Source organism: Neofelis nebulosa, chromosome X (genome assembly GCF_028018385.1).
Source record: "Neofelis nebulosa isolate mNeoNeb1 chromosome X, mNeoNeb1.pri, whole genome shotgun sequence".
In the NCBI taxonomy this organism is placed as follows: domain Eukaryota; kingdom Metazoa; phylum Chordata; class Mammalia; order Carnivora; family Felidae; genus Neofelis; species Neofelis nebulosa.
This window is the reverse complement of record NC_080800.1, coordinates 121,602,125-121,626,779: the sequence shown is the minus strand read 5'-3', so window position 1 is coordinate 121,626,779 and position 24,655 is coordinate 121,602,125. Positions and strand designations below refer to the sequence as shown.

At 39.4% G+C, this 24,655-nt stretch overlaps 1 protein-coding gene across 14 annotated transcripts in view; it reads right to left on the bottom strand.

Moving 5' to 3' along the window:
• FMR1 (fragile X messenger ribonucleoprotein 1) overlaps positions 1-22,559 on the bottom strand; it is a 46,681-nt gene extending 24,122 nt beyond the window's left edge. For 6 of the 14 annotated variants that reach the window (XM_058714530.1, XM_058714533.1, XM_058714532.1 and 3 more), the window contains exons 1-9: positions 22,265-22,553; positions 12,218-12,270; positions 9,006-9,099; positions 6,410-6,481; positions 5,991-6,139; positions 5,218-5,311; positions 5,016-5,132; positions 2,631-2,801; positions 2,462-2,540 (exon numbers count right to left, since the gene is read on the bottom strand). In XM_058714530.1, coding sequence (XP_058570513.1) covers positions 2,462-2,540; positions 2,631-2,801; positions 5,016-5,132; positions 5,218-5,311; positions 5,991-6,139; positions 6,410-6,481; positions 9,006-9,099; positions 12,218-12,270; positions 22,265-22,315 — 880 coding nt within the window. In that variant the 5' untranslated portion in view covers positions 22,316-22,553. Of the gene's footprint in view, positions 1-2,461; positions 2,541-2,630; positions 2,802-5,015; positions 5,133-5,217; positions 5,312-5,990; positions 6,140-6,409; positions 6,482-9,005; positions 9,100-12,217; positions 12,271-22,264 lie in introns of all 14 variants that reach the window. The other 8 variants (XM_058714541.1, XM_058714529.1, XM_058714539.1 and 5 more) reach the window with 5 other exon arrangements.
• Between the last annotated feature and the right edge of the window lie 2,096 nt (positions 22,560-24,655).

Below are 24,655 nucleotides of genomic sequence, written 5' to 3'. Positions count from 1 at the left end.
AAAGGCAGGAATAGGGGAAAAACTGGAAGCCCAAATTTGCTTGGAGTTAATCCTAGATATCAGAACCTAGGGAAAAGGCCTCACAGTAGGATCTTGTGGTTCATCTGATCAGCATAACCTTGGCCCTCTAGCCGTATCTTGCAGCCTCACTCACCCTCATAACCTCTTTTGATTGGTCAGTGGTCAGGGAACAAAACTGACACTAAATCAGGATTCCTGACATAGGTAGGTCCTTTCATCAATTATTTCTGCTTCTCTTCTCTTCAAATGAAAGAGGTGGGGGGGGCGGGCGGGGAGAGAGAAGTTGTATGGAGTCATCCCACAGTTCATTTTTAATCTAGAAAATTTGGATTTTCGTGAATGAATGCTGATTTTAATAAATATCTAAACGAGTTAGGAAAGAAAAATGAGTTTGTCACATGTTGCTATTAATATCTTAACCATCCTGAGTATTGTGTGTTAACTATAGCTAACAAAATAATTAAACGAATTCACTGTCAAAGTGGGGTGAAAAACAAGCAAATTTTCAGAAAAGAATTGACAATCCGTGTACATACTAGAGTTTGTGAAAAATAGAGATCATAAATCATATACAGTGTGACTCCAAGAAAACTCATTCAGTACTAATTAGACATCTCCCTAAAGATCTGCCTTGCCAAATCTTTTACAAAAATGCTTTCTGAAAACTCTCAACATTCCCAGTATTGTAGTAGACAATCTCTAAAACAGAACTGTCTTATTGTACTCACTAGAAACTAAACAAAACCCAGGCTGATCATACTTCAGCAGGCTTTCTTTCTGTTGAAAGGTCAGTTCTGGGACCCTCTTCTCTTTAGGTAAGACCACAGGTAGAACCTACTTTTAATAGCAGATAATGCAATTCTGCATCACACAGTTATTTCCAAATACCAACTGACAGCTTACTACGATTCTGCTCTACTGAACTGGATGGAATTGTTCTCAATGAGAGGTAATATTTACAGAGTTCCCTACTACGTGCAGACCTTATAAGGTAATGTATATCTATCTCTAGCTTTCTTCCTACAACTTCCTGTTTAGTTATCAAAGCAACCCTGTGAGGTGGACACTATTATGACATTTTTAGAGGTAAGGAAAATAAGAGTCAAGGGGGCTGAATTAGTTATAAGGTTAAATAGGTACCAAAAAGTGAAGGAGGGACCGAAATCTAAATCCAACACCTGAGAACTTTCCCCCTACAGGCATCATGCCATTCCCCAAATGAACTTCAATGAATCTGACACCTAAGTTTTTGTTTGGTAATTATTGAAAAAGCAGTCTATTGGCTATATTTTATAAGAATTCCTAAATTTAAGAGAACTTTTCTAATTACAAAAGGTATGCAATTGCTTGAAAAACTGTAAACAAAAGGAAAAGAAGTATCATTAAAAACCCTACTTATTCTTAGGAAATCAGGACAGTGCTATCCATAAAACTGGTGTCCAAGTTATCTCGATAACATCACATTCTTTAGCTGTCTGTCCAACACAGTTGAATTAATAATTCTGCATTAATTTTACCAGTCTTTACCCTTTAACAAATTTTCTTCAGGAGAAGAATATTATTCCCAGTGTTTTTAATGGCATAGGAAGATGTTTATAATTCTATGCTGACAAAAAATAAAAGCAGGCTAAGCAGGACTGAAACTATGAGAACAAAATGCATAGGAAATCCTTATTTTCTACTTTTTTAAACTTTCCAAAGACCTGGCATTGCTTTTTATAATCGGTTGTGATATCAAGTTCAGAAAATAAAAAATGTATAGGCAGTATGTCCCAATTTTACGTATAAATTAAAAACGTAGGTAGTGCTCTTGATAAAAACTGCACCTTATTTTGATTATGTTCTGCTAAAGACATTTGCAGCATTTGAGAGCACTGGTGAAGAGTTTCTGGTATTTGCTGGTACTTGTGATGGTGATAGTAATCAAACAATAGCACTCAAACCCAAAATGGAGAATTACTGTTAATGTTGCAAAAAGCCCCGGAGACCTTCGGAGTTACTTTTAGCTTTGCAACTTACTAGATTTAAGTAACCTACATTCAGATCTTCAACCCAGAGATAATTAAGAATGCCATCATTTCATAGCCCATCAGAGATCAAATACCAATCTCCTCCAAATTGTAAAGTCCTCAAATATCATTTGTTTTAAGGAAATATATTTAATTTTAAGATATAGAAGATATACACCGAAGAGGCTATGCAAAATTTATCCTTCCAGGCACTAGTAGTTTGAATTAGCAAAGCAGTATCTTTTGTACACCTTCTCAGTTTTGAGCGTATTTATCAAATGTTTTCTGTACACTGTAACAACAGATCATACTTCAAAGATAAAGCTTCAATTAAATGACTCTCCAAGTGGGTGAACATGGAATTCTATCGGTATAACTAAATTGTTTAACTGTTGCTTTTGTAGCGTATGTCAACGTAATTTCTGACTCACCAACTAAGTTCCTTGGAACCTGTATTACATCTTCAGCAAATTCCAGAAAGCTTCTAGCCTTTTTCACTGCATCCTGATCCTAACAGCAAAGGGGAACAGATTTAAGACAAAAGATGAGCCACATGAAATATTGTTTATTTTAGAAAAAAACTACTTAGTAAAATTTTACCTCTCCATAAATGTGAAATGTGCAGGTATCTTCATCTAAATCGATAGCAGTGACCCCGGGTACCTTTCTAGCTTGCTGAATATTAGCACCATGAGTACCAATAGCCAGACCCATCAAATCTTCTCGTACGATAAACTGCTCATGAAACCTCGAGGCAAGTTGCCTTGAACTCTGAAGAGAAATGCACATTTGATTAATATGCTTTATCAACTATTAAGACAACTGTATTTAGGTCAGCCATGTAAATTATCTTGACTCTACGTATCAGGGGCCTATAAATTACTTTCAGTTGTAAACTTTCAAGGTTTGAGAACCACCCCGCCCTCCCCGCAACAGCATAAATACTTTTTGGGTTACTGAAGGTCAATGCCATCTGAGAGATTTTTGTTAATAGCAAAGGGCTTGTTGACAAGTTTCCAAGGTAACTTTTGAAAACCTTTTGCAGGGCTGCCTTAGTTAACCAATGACATCAACCATGTTATACTTAAGAAGCAGATCAAATGTTCCCAAATAAAAACCAGCTCACTGGATCTGACAGACTCAATGTTATTTAAGTAAAAAAAGATGTTTTAACATCTTTTCAGAAAATTGTATTCACTTCATTTTTATTGAAGGATATCAGTACATATACATATTTTTTTGTTCTTTTTTTCCCTGGCAACTGCGCCATTTCTGTAACTTATCATTAAATACTGTGGTCTAGATATCCCTCTGATGAAGTGATGACATTAAAACAATACTCTCCTACCCCCACCTCCCCAACCTGAGGAAAAGAATCATAAAAAATTGTATCAAATGATTGTAGAATGTCAAAGATTTACAACTTATCTTGCAATATGCACGTGCAACCTAAAAAGAGATCAGAGTCTGTAAGACCTTGTGATCTGGATCCACAAGTATGATGAATTCTTTCAAATCTTCAGTCATGACTGAACTTACACGGAGACCCCAAACTTGTGGATAATTGCTCTCTTTAAACAGCATTATCAAAATTTAATGTTTATTTCTAGCATGCCATTAATGAAAACCAAACATATTAGTGGCTCATGTTGAAAAATGGAAATTTCGTATCTGAATATGTGGATCTCTTTAATATTAGTAGTGAGGAAAGATAGGCATGCACACGAATTTCTCAGGATTCAACGTACCTGCTAAGTTGAATGTATGAGTGTAACTACTGTAAACAATTTTAAAAGTATAATATCCATTTTGTAGATTAAAAGTAACAAAATGTATCAAATATTCCTAGGGCTTTTCAAGAAGTCTTGTTTCTGAGTCCTGGTTCATTCACCTGGTTCATTCTTTTCACTGATAATTTTCTGATAAATGGTAAGCCAAAGGTATCGTAACAGATCATTTAAGAAGAATTAGATGTTTAAGAAGAGGCAGGAGTATGTTTTCCATAATACTCACAATGAAAATAAGGAGGCTTTTCTTGCCTAAAAGTTATGAGAGAATTGCTAAAGAAACCACAAATGGGTGAACACAGGGACATTAATAAAGAATGAGAGTAAAAACCAATTAAACAGACCTCCATGGCCATAAGAACAACAAAGTAGCAAGAGGAGACAGGAACGTCTCCTCTCCTGTAAGAGTTCAGCAATCACACATCAAGTGGGAAGGTGGCAAGTTTCACAGGCTATTTACAAGAATACAGCCTTAACTACCTTCTCTCTTAAAATGCAATTTGGAACTCTTTTTCTTTATTGTTTTAACTGCATGGTGTTTTCCCTCTAATGAAATGAATAATGATGAGGAACTCTGGAATCTGACAATACCTCGAATTGGGACATTAAAATCCATTTAGTTTCTATGGTAATGAATGGAAATACTAGATAGTTATCAATGAAAATAAATGTATGGTGATGGAAATTACTGGAGGATTAATAAAAGTAGATAAAATGCACCTGAAGAGACGCAATAGTAAGTTAGGGAAATAGCCTCTGGCAGGAATCTGAAGACAGGAGTTTTAAAGAGTGACAACCAATTAGAATGAAGAAGTTCTATACCCTTTTAAACAGAGATAAACATACATAATGAAAGGAATATGATTAGATATTTAAATATTCTCTAGTACTTATATGATAACATGTTATATGGAAGAAGCATTGCCTCATTTTATTAGCAGCTTTGATGAACTTCTAGACAAAGTGAGTTGACCAGAAGTTCCTTAATATACATCAACTGCTACTTAACTCTGAAGCCTCAGGCATGAAAAACTTTAGTATGATTAGGCTTTGTAGAATTTAATTTTTCCAAATATAAAATATAGGGAATTGCTAAGAAACAGTAAATAAAGGACAACCTGCCCATATTCAAGTTTTATGACTCCACAGTTATCATTTCTAGATAGCCTTACAAGCAGCGCTAGGGAAAGCCACATACCTCTAGCTGCTTACTGGCTTCCTCATTCCTCAGTATCAGAGACAGCTTAGTGCGCAGACTCCGAAAGTGCATGTCAATTAGCATGTGTGCTCGTTTTGAGGTGACTTCATTGATAGACTAACGGATATAAATCAATACCATTATTATCAAAGCAAATACTCCAAATGAAATATACCAAAATAGCCAAGTCAAAAACACTCACCAAAATGACAAGCTGATAATTCTCTGGATCGTAAGTTACAGAAAAGGCACCAACTGCCTTTTTAAAGTCCTTATGTGCCGATTCTTTGGCACACCTAGAAATAAAAAGAATATCCACTGTGAAGCTAAGATGTAGGATTAGCAACTACTAGCATAAATACGAGCAGAGATTTGCACCTAGTACAACTGTGAAATCATGGGAAACATAATGCATGCAAAATATGCTGTATCCATTTAAAAGTTTAGTCCCTTTGTCGTACATCTCTGAAATACTTAGTCCACTCCAATAATTGAGATTAAAGAGAAAGGTTCCTTTGCTGTACATCTCTGTAATACTCAGCCGAATCAAGCATTTGAGATTAGAGAAAGGAAAACACCAGTTATGCTCTTAAGAGATTAATTGTGGTCTTAGATTACCAAAGGTGACATTATTTAGGGGAGTTACTCTCCTCTGCCAAGCTTTCTTATTTCAGTTATGTAGGATTAGTCAGTAATTTTCTTGAGTTAACTGTTGAAAACTTTTGAGGATAGCTGCAGGGTACCCAATTTTGTTTGGCTGCTTCTTTTCTGTAAGAAAAACTGCTGACTAACTTACAGGCGAGAAGGAAATGTATATGAATCGGAAAGCACAAAAATTTACACACAAATGCAAGCCATTTTTTCCCCAAGTTCACTGAATTTAAAACTTGAATTCTATTATTTTAAACTTTATATTCTTTTAAATTAATTGCATATCACCTGTAAGTCCTCAGCATTTCTTGCATACCAACTTACATTTGTCGTAAGTCTTCTGGCACGTCCAGTTTGATTTTATGAAAAGTATCTTTTGTGGCAGGTTTGTTGGGATTAACTGATCGTAGACGTTCGATTGTGACAATTTCATTGTATGTAGCATCACATGCTGCATATTCTATTACATAAAACTGAGAGAAATAGATAAAGTCATGCTTGGTCATAATGTTTGAAGTAAGAACAATAGGCTATACCTAATTCAGTTATCTTTAAGCTCTCTAGAGGGAAAAAATTGTATTTGATCAACTAACACACATGAAACATACTGAACATGTGGAGAAAACATTTTAATGAAATGACAAGTTACATATCACTTTAAAATAGAAATCCACACTGAAATAGAATACATGAGTTGAGAAAAGGAAAATAGTATAAAAAATTTTAAATATGCATTTTCCTACCTCACCCTTTATCATCCTCACTTTAGCTAACCACCAACAGCAAGGCTCTTTTTCATTTGCTCTGGAATAAACCTACACAAAAATTACAACATAGATTATTTCATAATTAACATTCAGAAATCTACAGATTATCAGACAATGAAAAAAATTATTAAAATGAGCCAGGTGTCTTTCAAACCCGCATGTTTTATGCCTCAAAGTAGACTGCAACCTTACATCTAGACATAGATACATAATCAGAAACTACTTGATTAACTGGGGAAAGCCCTGTACAAAGCGCCTTCCTATTTTCTTTGTTCTATGGCAGTAATCATCAGTTCTCTGCATATGAATACTCAAGAAAAGCTGGCTGTTCATAAACCTGGGCATGCTTTCCTTGGGTACTTTGTGAGCTACAAAAACGTATCTAAAAATGTACAAACTTGTTTTTGTTTTACTCTAATAAGTACCTAAGTGATTGGAAGTTATTGGCCCTGGACTGCTGCCGGCTGCATGGTCACTAAATGAGTGAGGCCTCTGACCACTCAGCCCGCTAAGGATACCACCCTGGCAGTCATGTCTCCTGAGGCCGAAGCAAACAGAACCTGGGTCACTCTCTGGTCTCCTGTCCCCTCCCTCTCCCTGAACTCCAAAAATTGGACAACTCTATGCTGGCAATCCTCTGGATACCATTTTCCTGCTCTCACATACCGGATAGCTCTTCTAACCCATCTCTCTAGTGATCTCAAAGTTCACTTACAATGTGCAGCATGAAAGCTTTGGTGATGACACTAGCAAATCAAGGTTAACAGGAAAAGAGACAGCACAGTATACATGAAAAGAGAGAAAGACAAATACTCAGAGGCAGAAGGAACAAACAGGGAGGACGAGGGGGATAGGAAGGAGAGGACAGGTGAGGAGAGGTATAGAGCCTAAGGCTAATGAGTAACTCAAGGCTCCAACTCGTCTCCCTTTTGCAACTGAATTTAATAGTGACACAATGCAGTGACAAGTTAACTCAACCTACCTTTCTCTTTTGCCCCCATCACTTCTTCACAGTTCTGCTCTAGCCAGAGGAATAACCTCAGTTAATTGTTATATAATGCAGTGAGGTCATCCTGAGAACAGCACCTCATTGGTCCCCACGAGCCATGTGACTAAGTTGGGGAGAAAAGTTCCCTTAATCCATCACTATTTCAAGCATTCCTTATACACACACACGAAAAGACCCAGTGGTCTTGTGTCCCTTTTACAACCTAAGTTAATGGTTATACAATATAGTCAGGTATGTATCAGTGTTGGGCAACACAATGAGGCTACAGTATCTTATTGGTCACCACCTGTCATGTGACTCAGTTGGAAAAAAAAAAGTCTCCTTTGTCCCTCTAAACTTTATTAGAGCACTTCTGATACAGAGAGACCAAATGTCCTAGCCTTCAGGAAGCTTGTAATCTCCTGGGGGAAGTGGACAGCTAAAGGTCCTCAGGTACTGATGGTGTTAGTGTTTCCTACTAGGACACCTCACAAAACCAAGCTCAGCTCCTTATACCTGGTAGATACTGAGTACATTTTTGGCAAATAAATAGTACTTGATTCTATTTCCACTTTAGAAGGAGAAAAGAACACGGGCCTAGACATCCAGAGACCTTCCCTGAATATTCTGTAAAATTACTGCCCCATATCACCTTCCATCCTCTTAATTTTTTCTCTAGAACTTAATCTGCCATAATTATTAGCTACTCTGACTAGAATGCAACCTCAAAGGCAGGAGACTCTTCAGTTTTCGTGTACCACCTGTACCTGGCACAGGAAATAAGAATTCAAGGACCTAGTACACTTCACCTTACCTGTATATAAATGTCTATTTAGCCGCTGCCTTCATACCACAAATATTCACGAAGTTGCAAGTATTAACAAGGCATGGTAGAGAATAAAGAGAAGCAGCTTAAAATGGTGTGAGAGGGAGGAAGGAAACAACACAGACTAACTACAACATAAAGCAGACTCCAAGTGCTGTAAGTCCCAAAAGCATTTTCAGTGGCTAGAGAAATTATAAACACAATGTTTTTGTTAACGTGGTATATCTCCAGAGCACATTTTAGTCAAAGACATGAATGGCACGTGAACACAAGGTTCACAGCATGCTCAGTGAAAAGATTTTTTCCCTATATGTGTTTATACTAAAACTCATAGATAGGCTTTTAATAATACACTGGGAGGATTCGCTGCTACTTAAAGAAATTCTAGAATGCTGCTCTACTACAAGGCATGACTTTTTTTCCTTTGTACTACTAATTTTCCTAATCCATTTTGCTTAAAATGGAGACAAAGTTGTCAGCTAACAATGTATTATTTCAATAAAGATTCAGAGATTGAAGGAAGGGACAAAAGAAGTACTAGCAGGCAAAGGAAATTAGTGGTGACTTCTAAAGATGCGCCTCGAATGCTGCTCAAGCAGCCAGTTAAGCATCACATAGTGTTTCAACTCGGCTGTCAAAAGCACATGTCCATCGCAGCTGTAATTTTCAAGGTAGTTTTAAACAGTGTTAAAGAGAAGGGGTGCAAAAGGCTCCGGCAAATTAAATGCTCCCACTCCTCAAAGGCAGGGGAAACTTACCTCAACTTCGTCACTTTCATTTATATCTTTATTATAACCTACGGGTGGTGGGAATCTCACATCATGGAATGGAATCTGCCTCTCTGGCTGCCAGCTGCAAATAAGCAAACACATAATTATTTTACACGCTTTCTGGTTTAATGGAAACAATGACCACCACACTGCCATCAACTCTTGGCCAAATGTGAACCTCTGTTTTTCCAGTGTAAAGAAGCAAATGCTTTTAAAATAGTCAGTATTTTGCTGAGTAGGGCCTAATGGCAACGTAGAGACATTTCAACAAAGTCTGCATGCAGCACAGCAGCCTCGTAGTTCTACTTGGAATACTCCTCTAAACACAACAGATCAACATTACAATTTTCCAAACAAGTCTTTCTTCCAGTAATTTCAACCTCTAAGAGTGCTAAATGCAAGGCCACAACAGCAATTTCTTTTGATGCTTAAATTAAATGTTAGTATACGTAAGTGTTATTAACATCATCACCATACTTCTACTTGCAAAGGAATTTTAACCACATTCTAAGGACCACAGGAACTGGTCCTAAATGCCCTCTAATTCCCAAGCAAAATGGGGCAGTCAGCACATTAGCAATTCACAACTCACTTTTCCCCCTTTAAATTTTAGATCCCACGAGGTGGTCAATTCTTGCCATGGATAGCTGGCTGCTGATCAGCATGGCCTGGTAAGGTCTGCTAAACCACAGAAACCCGATGAAGACAGCCTACAGGAGTTTGGTAACTTGCCTATGTCTTTAAATTTAAGATGATATGGAACAATTTTGAAAAACACCAGGTTATTCTTTTATATCCAAAATGATATAAAATATTAAAAGACAAACTTTGCAGAAACACTGGAGGGATTCAACTGTTGCAGTCATTTCTGGTTTTTTTGTTGTTGTTGTTAAGCTTTCTTAGTAAAATCCTACTGAGAAAAGTGCTAATTAAAAAAAAAAAAGAAGAGCCATATAGAAGATAGGAGGGTAGGTAATTAAGTTAGAATTTATGGAAATCTGATTAGGTCTATATTAGACTGAACCCTTTCTCTGAATTATACACATTTGAAAATTATGACACTTTAGAAAACGCTGTCTTTACTTCAGAAAAGCCTTTTTATATATACTGAAAATTAATGACTTTTAACATGTCACAAATTCATTGCTAAGTGTGTTTTCAAAAACATATAATACAAAATATAGTTTTCTTGGTTCCAAAGAAGGAAGAATTATCTTAAATCCTAAATGTACCGAGATAAAAATTCAAATTCTTTATCCAAAAATGTGAAATACGGAAAGTAAAAACATAACATCTAAAATAAGCTGGTATTATGGCAATAGGACTTTCTTTATGATTGAAAGGAAAAGAAAGAGTAGATATAGTCTGAAGTTCTATAAAACATTAGTTTTTCTTAAACAGAAAAACAAAAAGGAAACACCCAAGGATGGGCAGAGACTACTTTGGTAGGGACCTATCAAACCCTAGTGATGTGCTCAAACCCAGCGGTGAATCTCAAACATATTCCATGAACACAAAGAATACAGCTGATTTATTTCAAATCCCCAGAATGACAGTTTGAAGAAAAACTTTTATGCAGCTATATAGTATAGAAGAAAATAAGGAGGTCCAAATGTAGAGTAATTTTAGATTTATAATAGAAATCTGATTAAAAACAAAAGAGAACTGATCTAATAAGACAGTGCATTAACCAGACACATTCTTGAATGCAGAGAGGAAACGAGTGTTTGTTTAACACTTAGATTAAAGACTACAGGAGAAATTAAAAGAGTGGCAAATAAAGATAACTCTTCCTTTATGGGAAACAGTGTTTCTCTAGTGATTGGAGCAAGCAGATAAGAGTATAATTACAAAAAAATTACTCTCATGTTATCAAAGATTCTTCTGTTAAAAGTGTGATGCTGCTGTCTAGTGTATAACCATGCAAATCCATGGATACTTGAAGCAGCAGAGGCAAATTCTGGAGCTTTTGGCTCTATGCCTTCAGAAAAAGTTACTCTGTTATTCAAATTTATATTCTGGACTGAGGTTAGTGTCTAGAGCTGAGAATAGGGTTCAATATTCTAAATCCTTTTATCCCTGTCCCCCTAAATGTGTTGCAGGCATCTGAGACTACTACTACTTTGTCCTGTTGGTAGCTCAAAGAATCTGCTAACGATAAAATTGCAGTATGTCTGGGTCAGATACATTTTAACAGATTTACCGATATAACTCACATACCAAATTATCCATCCACTTAAGTGTATGTACAATTCAACGGTTTTCAGTATATTCACATGTATGTGCAACCATTACCAGTCAATATTACAGTATTTTCTTCACGTCAAAAGGTAATCCCATGCCCTTTAGTTAGGACTCCCCATCCCCTCCAGCCCTAAGCAACCACTCATCTTTTTCTCTATGGATCTACAAACTGCTTTTGAGACGCTATCAATTCTCTTGGCACACAGAAGCCAAAATGTTGTAATTGTGGACCATTCTTCAGAGTTCAACATAATCCTAAAATCATGACCACATCTACATTCTGGCTACAGAGTTCATATGTACTTTAGAATCTTGAATGGCTACTCTGAAAATACCCTTTATTAGTATTAAAAAAAAACTCAGTCAAGAGACTTGTCTCTTCCTATAAAATGCCAACATCTATACCACAGTTACCTTCGTATAGCTAATGTTCCTAGGCCCCTAAGTATTTCTGTTTACTCTTCTAGCAGAAAAGATTGGTCACTGCTACTATTGATTATAAATACATGATGAAACAGATATAAGTTCATGAGTAAACATGATTATTCCTCATAACATATACTAGACAATTAGACCATCGATTTTACATTTAACTTTATAAAACCCTCATCAATTTTACCAATACCCATGAATCCATTTTCATGTTGTAACAATCACAAATATTTCTATCCAAACTCAAAGTTACTAATACAGAAGAATCTGGTTTCTTTCCTTACATTCAAGGGGACTGGGATGTAGGGATCAAGGTTAAACAAAAGGGATCTTTGAGGTTAACAGCAGGAACAGTCATTCCATTGGTTTTAATATTGAGTTGTTCAGGATCTTCCTGGTGAGTAACATGAAGATCCATTCCTGAAAAACACTCAAACTAGACTCAAATTTTTTTAAAATGAGGAGCAAAAAGAATAATTAGTATGAAATATTAAGGAACCTGAACCTTAAAATAAGACACTTACTTGTTTTCAAATGCAACTGTTATTGAATCTTCATGAACATCCTTTACAAAAGCCTGTAAGAAAGACACCAGTTACATTAACTTGTATGCTTAAAGATCATTTGTTTTTAGTTAAATTTTATAGAGATACCAAACATTTTCTGTTTAAGAATAAAATGGAGCTTCAAATGAAAGCTTCAGTTTGTGAGGATGACTCATTCATGGATCACATCTATTAGTTGGCCACCTACTATGTGCTAGGTCCTAGGAATATGGATTAGTTAAAACAAAACATGAAAACAAAACTGCTTCTTCCAGAGGTCAGCATCTAAGGAGTGAAGTAATTGGAAATTACAATGCAGGTACTGAGTACGTACCTCGAGGTGCACTTCAGGCTAAAATTATTGAAAACTAAGAAATTTGATCCAGCACCACATGCCAGCCAGTATAGATCTCTTGTAACCTATCTTCTTCTCTTTAATACAATTTTAGGAGACTACAATAGCAAATGACTAAGTATAATCTCAAATCTAGGTATATACAAGCACACTAAATTTTCCTGAACGGCAATATGCTGCTAATGCCACTAAAAAGTCCAATTACCAGAGTTTAATTAAATTCTCAATCTCATAGGCACTTGGAGGAAACACAGTAATATAAAGTAGAGGTTTAAATCTTTTAAATCTGATGACGCAATTGCTAGTAATCTGCAGAAAGACATAACAAAAGTAATAGCTAACTAATTATCAAGAATTCTTTAATCAGCATGCCTGTTCTTTAATTCTATAAAATGACATAACTAAAGTAATAGCTAACTAATTATCAAGAATTCTTTAAGCAGCATGCTGTCCGTAATTCTATAAAATTAAGTTTTTAATAGGTGCAGGAAAGGTTGTTGTTTTTGTTTTGACCATTAGAGGAGTAGGATAAAGCATAAAGAAACCCAAAGGGGCTTTATATCTTAATTCATTTTATAATGGCTTGAGAGATTTAAGCTTCTTACTCAAATTTGTTCTGTACACGTTTCTCTCCTTCCATGCTTTCTCCCTGCCTGTGGGATTATGGCCAAACTCCTTTTTTGGCTGTAAAAGGCCCTGCGTGACCTGGCCCCACCCCTCACCTCTCCAAGCTTCATCTTTCACATCCCTGGAGGCTGTGGATCCAGCAGTGCGAAACTAGTTGGGCTTCTCAGTAAATGCTGTTCCTTCTTACCCACTGTTCTTCCCCTCTTTTCATCTAGCTACCTCTATTAGTCTCTTAGGTCTTGGTTCAGATGCCACCGCTTATGCGCAAACCCAGACTAGGTTACATTCCGTCCTTGTATTCTTACAGCATATCCTATGCTCACCCCTACTATAAACTCACCCCACTATATTACTATTGCTCGTCTCCCCACTAACGGTAAGCTTCCTAAGGTCTTACTTTATTTACTCTCAGACTTCAGAGGACCTACTAAGAACTCAATGAAATGGATCATTGCCCAAGATGTTCCTATCCTACCCATAGAGAAAAGATTGTGTGTGTGTGTGTGTGTGTGTGTGTGTGTGTGTTGTGTTCATCAGGGAAGACAAAGTAAAGGTGAGTTTTCTTATCAAACTTGGAAGACTGAGGAAGACTCCGCAACACAAAAGGGAGCGGGAGCGGAAGATGGAAGAAGCATGCCAGGCCTAACGGAAAATAGGAACAAAGACTCTGAGCTGGAGAAACAGCGTGGGGTGTGATAGAAAGAAATCCTCTGTGGACATGGAAGCAAACACAACTTAATAGGGAAAAAGAATAGCGTTTTCAACAAACGCTGCCAGGACAACTGGATATCCATGTGCAGAACAATAAGTTTTTGACTCTTAGACCACATACAAAAAACTAAAAATGTATGAAACCAAAATGTAAGACCTAAAACTATAAACAAACAAGTGATCCAAGGCAAATGTCTTGGTAAAAGTCTTCCAAGGCTTGCAGCTAAAGGCTTAATCAAAAACTTACACTTCTCCAGATACAAAATTAAAATGTATCAGTCAAGTATCAATTAGTTGCTCTTAAGAAAAACAATGGCAGGTGAAGCAGGGCCCTAAAAAACTTTTATATGGAAGCTACATAAACAGAGACACCAGTCTTCTGCAATTATGTTGAAAAGAATAAAAGCAAAGCTATGCTAAAAAAAAGTTCCCTTATAAGATCAAAAGGGACTATAAAATGGAATCCAAGTGTTCTGCTATACCCAACATGGCTAAGTTATTATTTCTAAATTCAGCATGCACATATATTTCTATAGATGCTGATTTAAAGGTGGGGAGGAATCCATATTTTCTTCCCATCATGTTTCCTCAGCTATATTTAAATCATGAGCACTTTCTACAGCATCTTTTGAAAACTCTAGTTTAATACTAACCATGATGTTTTAGTTTAGAATGGGAATAGCAGACCCCCCCCCCATTCCTGCTTTCTCTTTACCTGATAGTCAATACAATCCACTTTTGAGGGGAGGGAATCCATCAAAGACTCAAATCAAGATTCTTATTACGAGGTGATCCCTTATTCACCAAGAAGGGGCATGATTTGTTTTCATTTACAAAAAATGTTTTTTTTTATTTGTGACAGAATGCGCGAGCATGAGCACACATGAGCTGGGGGAGAGGGGCAAAGGGACAGTAAGAGATTCTTAAACAGGCTCGATGCTCCATGCGGAGCCCGATATGGGGCTCAATTCCATGACCCTGGGATCATAAGCTGAGCCGAAAGTAGGAGTCGGATGCTCCAGGCACCTGGGTGGCTCAGTCAGTTAAGCCTATGACTACTGATTTCGTTTCAGGTCATGATCCTGTGGTTCGTGGGATCAAGCCCCGATTCCGGCTCTGCGCAGACAGCACGGGGCCTGCTTGGGATTCCTCTTTCCCTCTCTCTGCTCCTCTCCTGCTCGCTCATTCTCTCAAATAAATAAACTTAAAAAAAGAAAAAGACTCAGACATTCAACTGACTGAGCCACCCAGGTGTCCTGCTTCTGTTTTCATTCTTGTCTCAAGTTTTATGTTTGCATGTCGCCGCAGCAGTAATTAACATTAGTTCCTTACTGTATACTATGCAGAAAATGTTAAGTCCTTTAGTCAGGCAAGAGAACCTTGTTACAGCTGAATGAAAAACTGTTCTCACTTAATTAGGCATCTTTCCAATACCATTGCTCTATTCTAAAACTATGCTGTCTACCATAGCAGCCACAGGCCATATGTGACTATTTATATTTAAATTAATTACAATTAAATAAAATAAAATATCAGTCTCCCAGTCATACTTGCCACATTTCAAATGCTCAATTGCCACACATGCCTTAGTGTCTGTTGTAGTGAGCAGCACAGGTAGACATCAGTTCCGACATCGCAGAAAATTCCACTGGATGGCACTGATTTAAAAGCATTTTTTTTACAAATGTTGGGGACTGTTTTCAAATCCACCTTACTGACTCTAAAGGTCAGTCTCATTGCTTTATTGCTGTTATTTTTATTTTTCTCTTTGCCAAAAAGTTATTGCACAGTTTAATCATACTCATTCACCACATGTGCCTAGTTCCTAAAAATCAAACGTTCCCTCAAAGCAGGAAGATCTGCAACTGTTGTGACTATTAACAACCAAAAGCTTTCAAAGGCTTTGAAAGCAATTCTGGATGTAGAGTGTCAGAAATGATTTGAATAATCATCACAGCCTACTAGCCCTTGGCTTTCTAGTTAATGAGGCTTATTTGTATGTGGATGTTTGTAGGATTATTCCAAAATCAGTCATTTTTAGTCATTGTTTGCATATTAAGTAAATACAGAAGGCACGGAATACCTTCTTGTTGCTGCTGTAACAAGCTGAATAGAAGAAACTATTGGTTGCATCTGGCCTGCTCTCACACCCAGGAGAAACATCTCCTTGACTTCTGAGGCCTTTTACTAACCTGTTCACGTCCAACCAGGGTCCCATCTTCCTGCGGCTCAACATTCTCCAGTAACCGTTCTTTGGGCCACCCTTCCCTTACCCCAACACTCATACACCCTCGTTCCGTGGACACGTCCGGAGCATTACCACCCTACCCACCACCAACCTGGAAAACTAGTAATCCTCACCTATCTACACCAAACAAAGTTGGTATCAGGGAAGAAGATAGGTTCAGGGGGATCCCTGAGGTTACAAAGACGACAGACGGAAGGGGTTTGAACAGAATGCACAAAGGGAGCTGCACTGTACTGAGAGCCAGGGCTCTTACGGGACTCAGGAAACTTAGTGGTTAAGAGTTTTGCCGTGAAGAGGGCGCGCCTGGGTAGCTCAGTGGGTTGAGCATCCGACTTCGGCTCAGGTCATGATCTCACAGTCACAGCTCATGAGTTCAAGCCCCGCATCGGGCTCTGTGCTGACAGCTTGGAGCCTGCTTCGGATTCTGTGTCTCCCTCTCTCTCTCTCTGTCCCTCCTGTGTGTTCTCTCTCTCTCTCAAAATTAAATAAAACATAAAAAAAAATTAAAAAAAAAGTTTTGCTGTGAAGGAGACCTAGGCTCCAAATTTTGGTTCTACCAGATAAGCTGTGAAAGTCTCCAAGTGGTCTTTGTGCCTCAGACTCCTCAACTGCTAGTAACAAATGGATACAGGGGAACTGGATCTGCCTTATAAGGGTGTTGTAATGAAATCGCACATGTCTAGTGCCTACCACAATGCCTGCCTGGCACACAGTTGGCACTAAATAAATGAGAGGTAAAGCAGAGAGGGGTGTATTTTATGAAAGATGCAGAACCATAGGGGCGTCTGGGTAGCTCAGTCGGTTAAGCGTCCGACTTCGGCTCTGGTCATGATCTCACGGTTTGTGGGTTCAAGCCCCACGTCGGGCTCTGTGCTGACAGCTCGGAGCCTAGAGCTTGCTTTGAATTCTGTGTCTCCCTCTCTCTCTGCCCCTCCCCTGCTCGTGCTCTCTCTCAAAAAAAAAATAAATAAATAAATAAATAAAACGTTAAAAAATTTAAAAAAAAAGATGCAGAACCATAAATACTCTTGCAGTTCAGAAAGTTACATCTCAACAAAAGCACACTAAAGAAAAAAGATTTAAAAATTGGGATACAGAAAGAAAAGACTATTTCCTCAAAGATACTAAATACTGAAAGGTTATTTAGACTCTGAGAAGAAAAGATGTAATGAAAACCTTTAGGGTTTGAGAAAGATGCTAAAGTGCAGTGCTAAAGACAGACACAGGCTCCTCATCAGGAGAAGAAACAAGAAATCAAAAAGTCATTATGGGATCCCCAACTTAACTGGCAACTAGATCAAAGAAGCAGTAACAGAAATCATACTTACCAAAAGTGTGCAATGACAATTCAAACATTACACTACCAGGACTGATGAAGCTAAGAAGTCCATCCCTATTTGGGTGAACTCTTACCCTCCAACTCACACGTCTTCGCTTGGTAAACTCACTAGTCACTAGTCAGAAGAGTTATCATATAGACATATAGACAGGTTATCATATAGACAACCTGTATGTACTTCAGTGCTAGCCCCTGACCCCCACAGAAGACAGCTACTACACCATCACTGAAGACAGCACATGTAGTGCGATGGTAATTCTCGTTAGAGAAAATGTAGAGCACGGCAAAATGTCCCTCCTAAAGAAAGCCCTCAGGACCAGAGCATAGGGATATAGAATTCAAACCCAAGGCTTCACATATAGAGTGGGGTTATCATTTTGTCACCCTTTGAATGTGGGCCCTAACAACATAAAGGAATGAACAGAAAGGGAAAAGCACAATTAACCTCATCAACAACCCTTCTCCAACCACAGCACATGTCCAGGATTACTTGACTTTACTTGGGCACTTACCACAAATTCTGAGAAAAATGCACTCTTTCTGATTCATCTTGACTCTAAGATAGCACACAGGTAGAGAGAATAGTATTAACTTTCCCGTGTGCGTATGTATTCAAATTTTTAATGCTTCAGTTCTTATATGCTCCATACGACGAAAGCAATTTCATAGTGAGGTCAAAGATTTCCAACTTTCTCTTTCCTTAGTAGGAATTCACAGGAAGAATTACATAGTAAAATATCAAGATGCAAGAGGTAATTTAATAAAAAGCTGATACAGAAGCTGCATATGTCATGGCATCTTTGTATGAACAGTAAAAAGTGGTAACATCACCTTGCAACTCTTACAATGGTACTAAGGAGGTGTTACACTAACAAGATACAATCGGAAGGTTATAATGAAATTTTAAAAAGGGCAGGAAATCAAGTCCAGTTCATTTCTTCAAGCTAAATTTCATCATTTCAGAAATGATGCTATCTGATCTCAGATCACGAACCTGAGAACCCTTACTAGCTATGAGGCTCAGTAGTAAACCACTTACCTAACCTCTTTGTACATCTCTGTCCTCATCTACAAAATGGGAATAACAATAGCACCTCAGGATTGTGGGAGAGGATTAAATAAATTATTCACAGATATAAAGTGTCTAGAATAGTGCCTGGCACCTAGAAAGCTCTCAGTACCTCTCAACAGTCATGATCATGATCACAGCCATCTCAGAAAACACATTCCCACAGTGGACAGGAACCAGAAACCCAATTATTATAGTACTGAGTTTTGTATTTGAGTAATAATTTGGAGGTTTCTAGAATGTGTGAGCATGAAGTTGGAAAATGCACACTTCGAAAGGGGAAAAATGGTGCTTCCACAAAGACATCAAACCCTAAAAAGGCTAGACTCAGGGAAGAAAAAAAATGTGGTTGACCTGAAAAACCCACTTCCTTGAAGTATAGAACACCTATAATGCAAAGTTAGATGTAGAGACTTCAGAATAAACATGAATAATGCCTTCTGCAAGTTTATTTGTAGTAAAACACTGATTTCTAGCAGGCTATGTATGTAGCTAACATGACATGTTGGGCCACTAATGTCTTCATTAAAAATACCTCTTCCTGATTGTACATTTTGTCATAAGATAGCTGCTAGTTCAACAGTATTACTTACCACATTAAAGTCTGTCCTCAGATACCAAACTTAAAAACATAAGATGTATTAAATTAAAATCTAAAAATAAGAACACAATTTAGCATATTCACACCGTATTACAATATTGAATCAGATGTCACTATAGTTTCAGAAAACTATGTTTCGAACACATGATTTATCCATCTTTAGTAATATTCATACTAGTATCCAAAACCTAAGAACTTTAGGATATACTAGTACATTCATATCAGAATGACATACGTTCTATATTCTCAATACATTAGAACTCTCATCCCCCCACCCAAAGAAACCCTTAACATCAAAACAAAACAAAAGCCACCACTACACTATTTTAGGTAGATGCCCCTAGAATAAAGAACCTATTTCAAAATTATTTGTTTAGGAGATGCTTTGGAAAGATTTTGTGACATTTGTTCATGTGTCCTCATGTCTTAACATAAGACTCTAAGTTGTACATGAGACTTTTTCCAAGTCAAAGGAATAAGTAAGCATAAAAGTAGTGGCTCTGACAACTACTAAATGTAACTTTCAAGTTCTTAAGAATAAACACTAGAGGGAAAAATAGAAATGAATTCTCCAATCTTAGAGTTTCGGTTTCATGATTCTGTTAATTCTGAATCTTGAACTTTAGTTGTTTTGCAGAGAAAAGAATCCAAATATTTGCAGCTATACTCTATCCAGTTTATATTGTAAACTTGGACCATGTGCTCAGAAGATAGAGAATCATCCCTTGCAATATGGTGGTTGTGTTAGGCAAATAGAAGTGTGAATTCACTTATACTGAAGTTGTTGGAGTTGTTCAGTTTTTAAAGGCTTTTCTTGATGAACCAGGTTCCTATCTTTTTCATAAATGTAACGTTTCTCCGTAATAGTTCATTTTTTATTGGTCTTTTATTTCCCATCTTTTCTGTCCATCTTACTGGACAAGCAACTCGATTTACTTTTTGCTTTACAATTCTTGACAATATTTTGAGTCCTATGAAAAGTTAAACCTCTTCATTATAGAAACTATTTTTGTACCAGCACAGACCATTTGAAGTTTTCTTAAAAATAAACCTTAATTAAGGAAACGTAATAGCAATTTCTCTACACGTATTTGATGTTTCACATTTCCCTTCAAGAAACTAAGGGACAATCCATTCTTTTTATTTACCTTCATATTAAGCAAATTCGTTAAAAAAAACACACACACAACTAAAACGGAGGATTAAGAGCAAAGATAGAGGGCATTTCTTATTATAGTCCAATCAGCTTGCAAGCAAAATCACCGCAGCAAATGATAGGTTGCTGGAAGGGAACAATAAATCCTTCAAGACCAGGATGTGCTACTTGCCTTCTCATAGCAGGCAAACTCCACTGAAAGACGGTAAAGAGTGGTGTCCAATCTAAGCTAATATCAGAGATCTATTAGAACACTGCCCAACCATTAACCCCTGGCTTATATTGACTACAGTCAGCACCACAAATCTGGTGAGCAAAACTACCCATCTAGGAACCAGACTGATTCCACACTAACTAGCAGAAATTATTATGGATCACTAAAATAAATGCAAACCAACATTTTGACTACAGTCAACATAAATAATTTTATATTGGTGAGACTAACAATATAAATGTTGGGTTTTTCCTTTCCTTTCATAGTTGGGCTTTATCTTTTGGCTAAAAGTGTCTACATACTTTATGCACTTATGAAATACGTTGATCCCAAATATCTCCACAGAATTGGTAAATACACACGTATGAAGTCACTTGTTAATTTTCCCATAGACAACTGAGTCTTCTCTGAAATGTTTCAGTTATGCTATAATAAATTTAAGAAATGTGTTAGACAATGACAATAGCTAATTTCCACACTTCCTTCCATATGTACCTTCTATTGCCAAAATACCAAAGTGGAATTTTACTTATAGGAGTTATAGAGAAACATTCAAGAGAAAACAAGAATTTATAGATCTACAGTGACTACTACCAACAGATGCCCTACTGATACATTAAGAATGTTTTAAATCCTCCTTTTGAAAATGTAAGATATTAGATCTGCAATGATGTAACTTAAAAGAGAAAACCCCACATTACTACTATGCATGCCTATTTAAAACCTCAACAATACTGTCCACTGCAACATTACACATTGAGAAAAGATAGTCAAGTATTTGGAGCACAAAACAATTATTTCTATTTGCGAATTGAAATTCTCTAGTAATAATGTACTCTCAGTTAATTTCCTGAAGTTTCATGGCATATATTCAGGCCTTTGGAGGGTTAAAAATTGTTTCCTTAAGTAGCAGAGTTGCTAATAATGTTTTCAGACGCTGAAGCATCTGTATTCCTGAATCTGGCCGCATTTATAACAAGGGAGGGGGCCGCCAATATTCAAGATTACAAACTTCTCTAATGCATTACTCGGATATGTCAGGGTCTTCCTGAAACTTTTGGATCTCAAAAATCTCTTCTGAAATCCACAAAGCGAGGCCACTAAAAATCAGTTGCCATTGTGATTCGGTACCGACTACAGCTTCTTACTCCTCTTTCTTCACACCCCTTGCCCAGAACAGTGGAGCTCTCCGAAGTCCCAACGCTGGACCACCGGAAAAGACAAGCCAAAAGAGATCTCAAACCCTCAGTGAGAGGCAGGAGGCGGCTCGACGGAAGCGCCCCCAGCTACTCAGCAACTACCCACACGTCAGGCCCGGATCCCACGGTGAGAGGATATTTAGGAAAGGGAAATAAGCCGTCGCCGTCACTTCGCGCGGATACCGGCCCTTCCCGCCGGGATCTTGTACCTGCCGCCGGCCCTGGCCCATCCCCAGCTCTCCCTCGGCCCCCGAGAGGACACGCTCTTCTCCTTGCCCGCTCTCATTCCGATAGGCGCCGGGGCCTCTTATAGGAGAGGCAGCGGGGCTCGAGGGGCTTCCTACAGGCCCCAAGTCCGGTTCTTCTCTCCCAAACATCCCAACGAGCGCACCGTGACCCCCGGGCGCCGCGCTCGGGAAGAGGGCCCCAGGCCTGCCTCCCGCCGAGGCCGAGAAGAAAAGGGAGGGAAAGAAGGACGAAGATGGGGCCTGCCCTGGAGCCAAGTACCTTGTAGAAAGCGCCATTGGAGCCCCGCACTTCCACCACCAGCTCCTCCATCTTCTCGAAAGCCCTGCTCGCGCCGGGAGCCCGCCCCCGAGAGGTGGGCTGCGGGCGCAAGAGGCCCAGCCGCCGCCGCCGCCGCCGCCGCCGCGCTCCCGCACGCCCCCCGGCAGCGGCGCCGCCGTCACCGCCGCCACCCGCGCTCGCCGTCGGCTCACCGCCCGCTCGGAGGCGGCCCCTCACCGGAAGTGAAACCGAAACGGAGCCGAGCGCCTGACTGAGGCCGAAAGCTCCGGCCGCTCCGCGTGTAAACAGTGAAACAGCGTCACGTGACCGACACCGCCCCTCCCCCCGCGGGCTTGGCCCCCCTCGGCCCCGCCCTCTTTCTCCCCGCGGGCCCAGGAGCGCGCGCATGCGCGCTGCTTGGAAACAGGCTGGGGGCCGGGCCACACGTACTGCGCGCGGGCTAGGCGTGCGCGGGCTCGTTGGAGGCGGGAAGGCGGGAAGGGCGGTGACAGGTCGCACCGCGGGCTGAGGTCGCGCCGCTTCGTGGCGCCTGGCGAGGGCCAGAGCGCCTATTCCTGTAGAGGGTCAGGTGGAGGCGTGGGAAAGATCCTCCTGTAGTGATCAAGTGTATTGACTTATTCGAAGTCTCGGCTGGCTTGGGTTGGAGGCTTTTTTTTTTTTTTTTTTAAGTGGGGCACAGTCTAATTGAGCTGGAGGTGGAGTACGGGTCAAGCTTAAAGGTGAAGAATTAGATCGAAGACGACTTTGAACTAGTTACAGTGGCAACCACGGTGACCCAGGCTTGTGTGGCCCTTAGAGGCACAAGGTGAGAATAACGCCGCCCCCTCCCCCAAGAGATTTTGGTCTGTCCTGTGGATACATCCTGTGTCCTCTGAGACACAGCGGATTGTGTCAGGACCTCTGCAAATGTTAGCCCTCCCTCAGACCCGGCACTGACCCACGTGCTTCCCTTCCGTCAATTCACTTTCATACTTTTACTTGACATACGTTTAAAAAAGAAAAAAAAAAGAATGTCTTAAGCACTTGTTAATTCCTTTACAGTTTATTTTCCTATTTTGCCCCTACTGTATACCCACCCTGTACAGGGCGGCGGGGTGGGCGTTTGTACAGCAGTCAGGTGACCTGTCTACCAGGGACAGCGCACCTGTTTCCTTGCAGCTCTCCCCTTTTACCCGCCCCCCCCCACCCCACAGTACAACAAACCCCAGCTTTTTCTCATTTCTGTTTCTGCACTGTCCTTGTATCCACTTTGACCTAGGTTTCTTTTGGAAGGCTTTTATCCAACTGAGAAGTTTATTGAGCCCCTACCACATACCGGGCATTGTGATAAGTACTAGTGAGAAATTGGTGAAGAGAAAAACAAAAAAAGATTGCCAGCATTTAACTGGGAACCCAGAGGCATAGGTGGACATAACTAAATTATCAGAAAAGTAAATGTCGAGTTGCAACTGTGATAAGGGCTATGAAGAACTAGATACCCCTAGAATAGTGGGACAGGACCCAGTCTGGGGTGGGGGAGGGGTGGTCAGAGCTGGGAAATGACTCCAGCTAGAATGTGACCAGAGAGAGTTAACTGGCAGCCCTGAGCTGGTGGAGGTGGGGTGAACGGACCCCAGGCAGATGCCCCAGAATTAGAGGCACGCCTGGGCCTCCGGTTCCCTTCGCACCCCACTCCTAGCCAGAGCAGCAGTGTCACTGGGGTGGAGCTCCAGTTTTACAGCAGCGGATCAAGGGCCACATTCCTTGAGGCCACAGTACACAGGAGTGACCCATTGGAATAGTCACAAGATGTGAAGACCGCAGGACGGCTGGACGGGGGCAGAGCATATGCTCTTTCACCCCGATGTAGTGAAAGGGGACAGATTGATTAGAATGGTCATACCCTGCACGTGTAGGGTGTTATTCAGTTCACCCAGGAGTTTCAAATGCTACCGGCTCTTCACAACCTCTACAAGCCATGCTAAACCTGGTGCTGTTCCCTGAACCTATGATTCACTTTCATGCCTCCATGTCTCTACTCACACACTTCTGCTTTTCCAGAACCACCCTTCTCCTTAGGGTTTTCAGATGGATTCCTATTAGCCAGTTATTTTACCTCAGGTGCAGGGAATTCAGTTAACTTTGCTCCTCAATTCGCAGCACATTATCATCATCAGTCCCTGCCAGGCCCCTGTCCCATTTACATTATTTTATATTATTATTTTCCCTCGTCTTAATACCCACTTTCATTCTTCCTCTAGATACCAACTGCAATGTGTTGGTATAGTTCCTTGATAGTTTAAGACCTGCAGTGTTTTGTGTATGCTTTTACATTTACAGAGATGGTATTGGACTGGAAATGTTTTTCTCACTGCTTTCGCTCAACCCTGT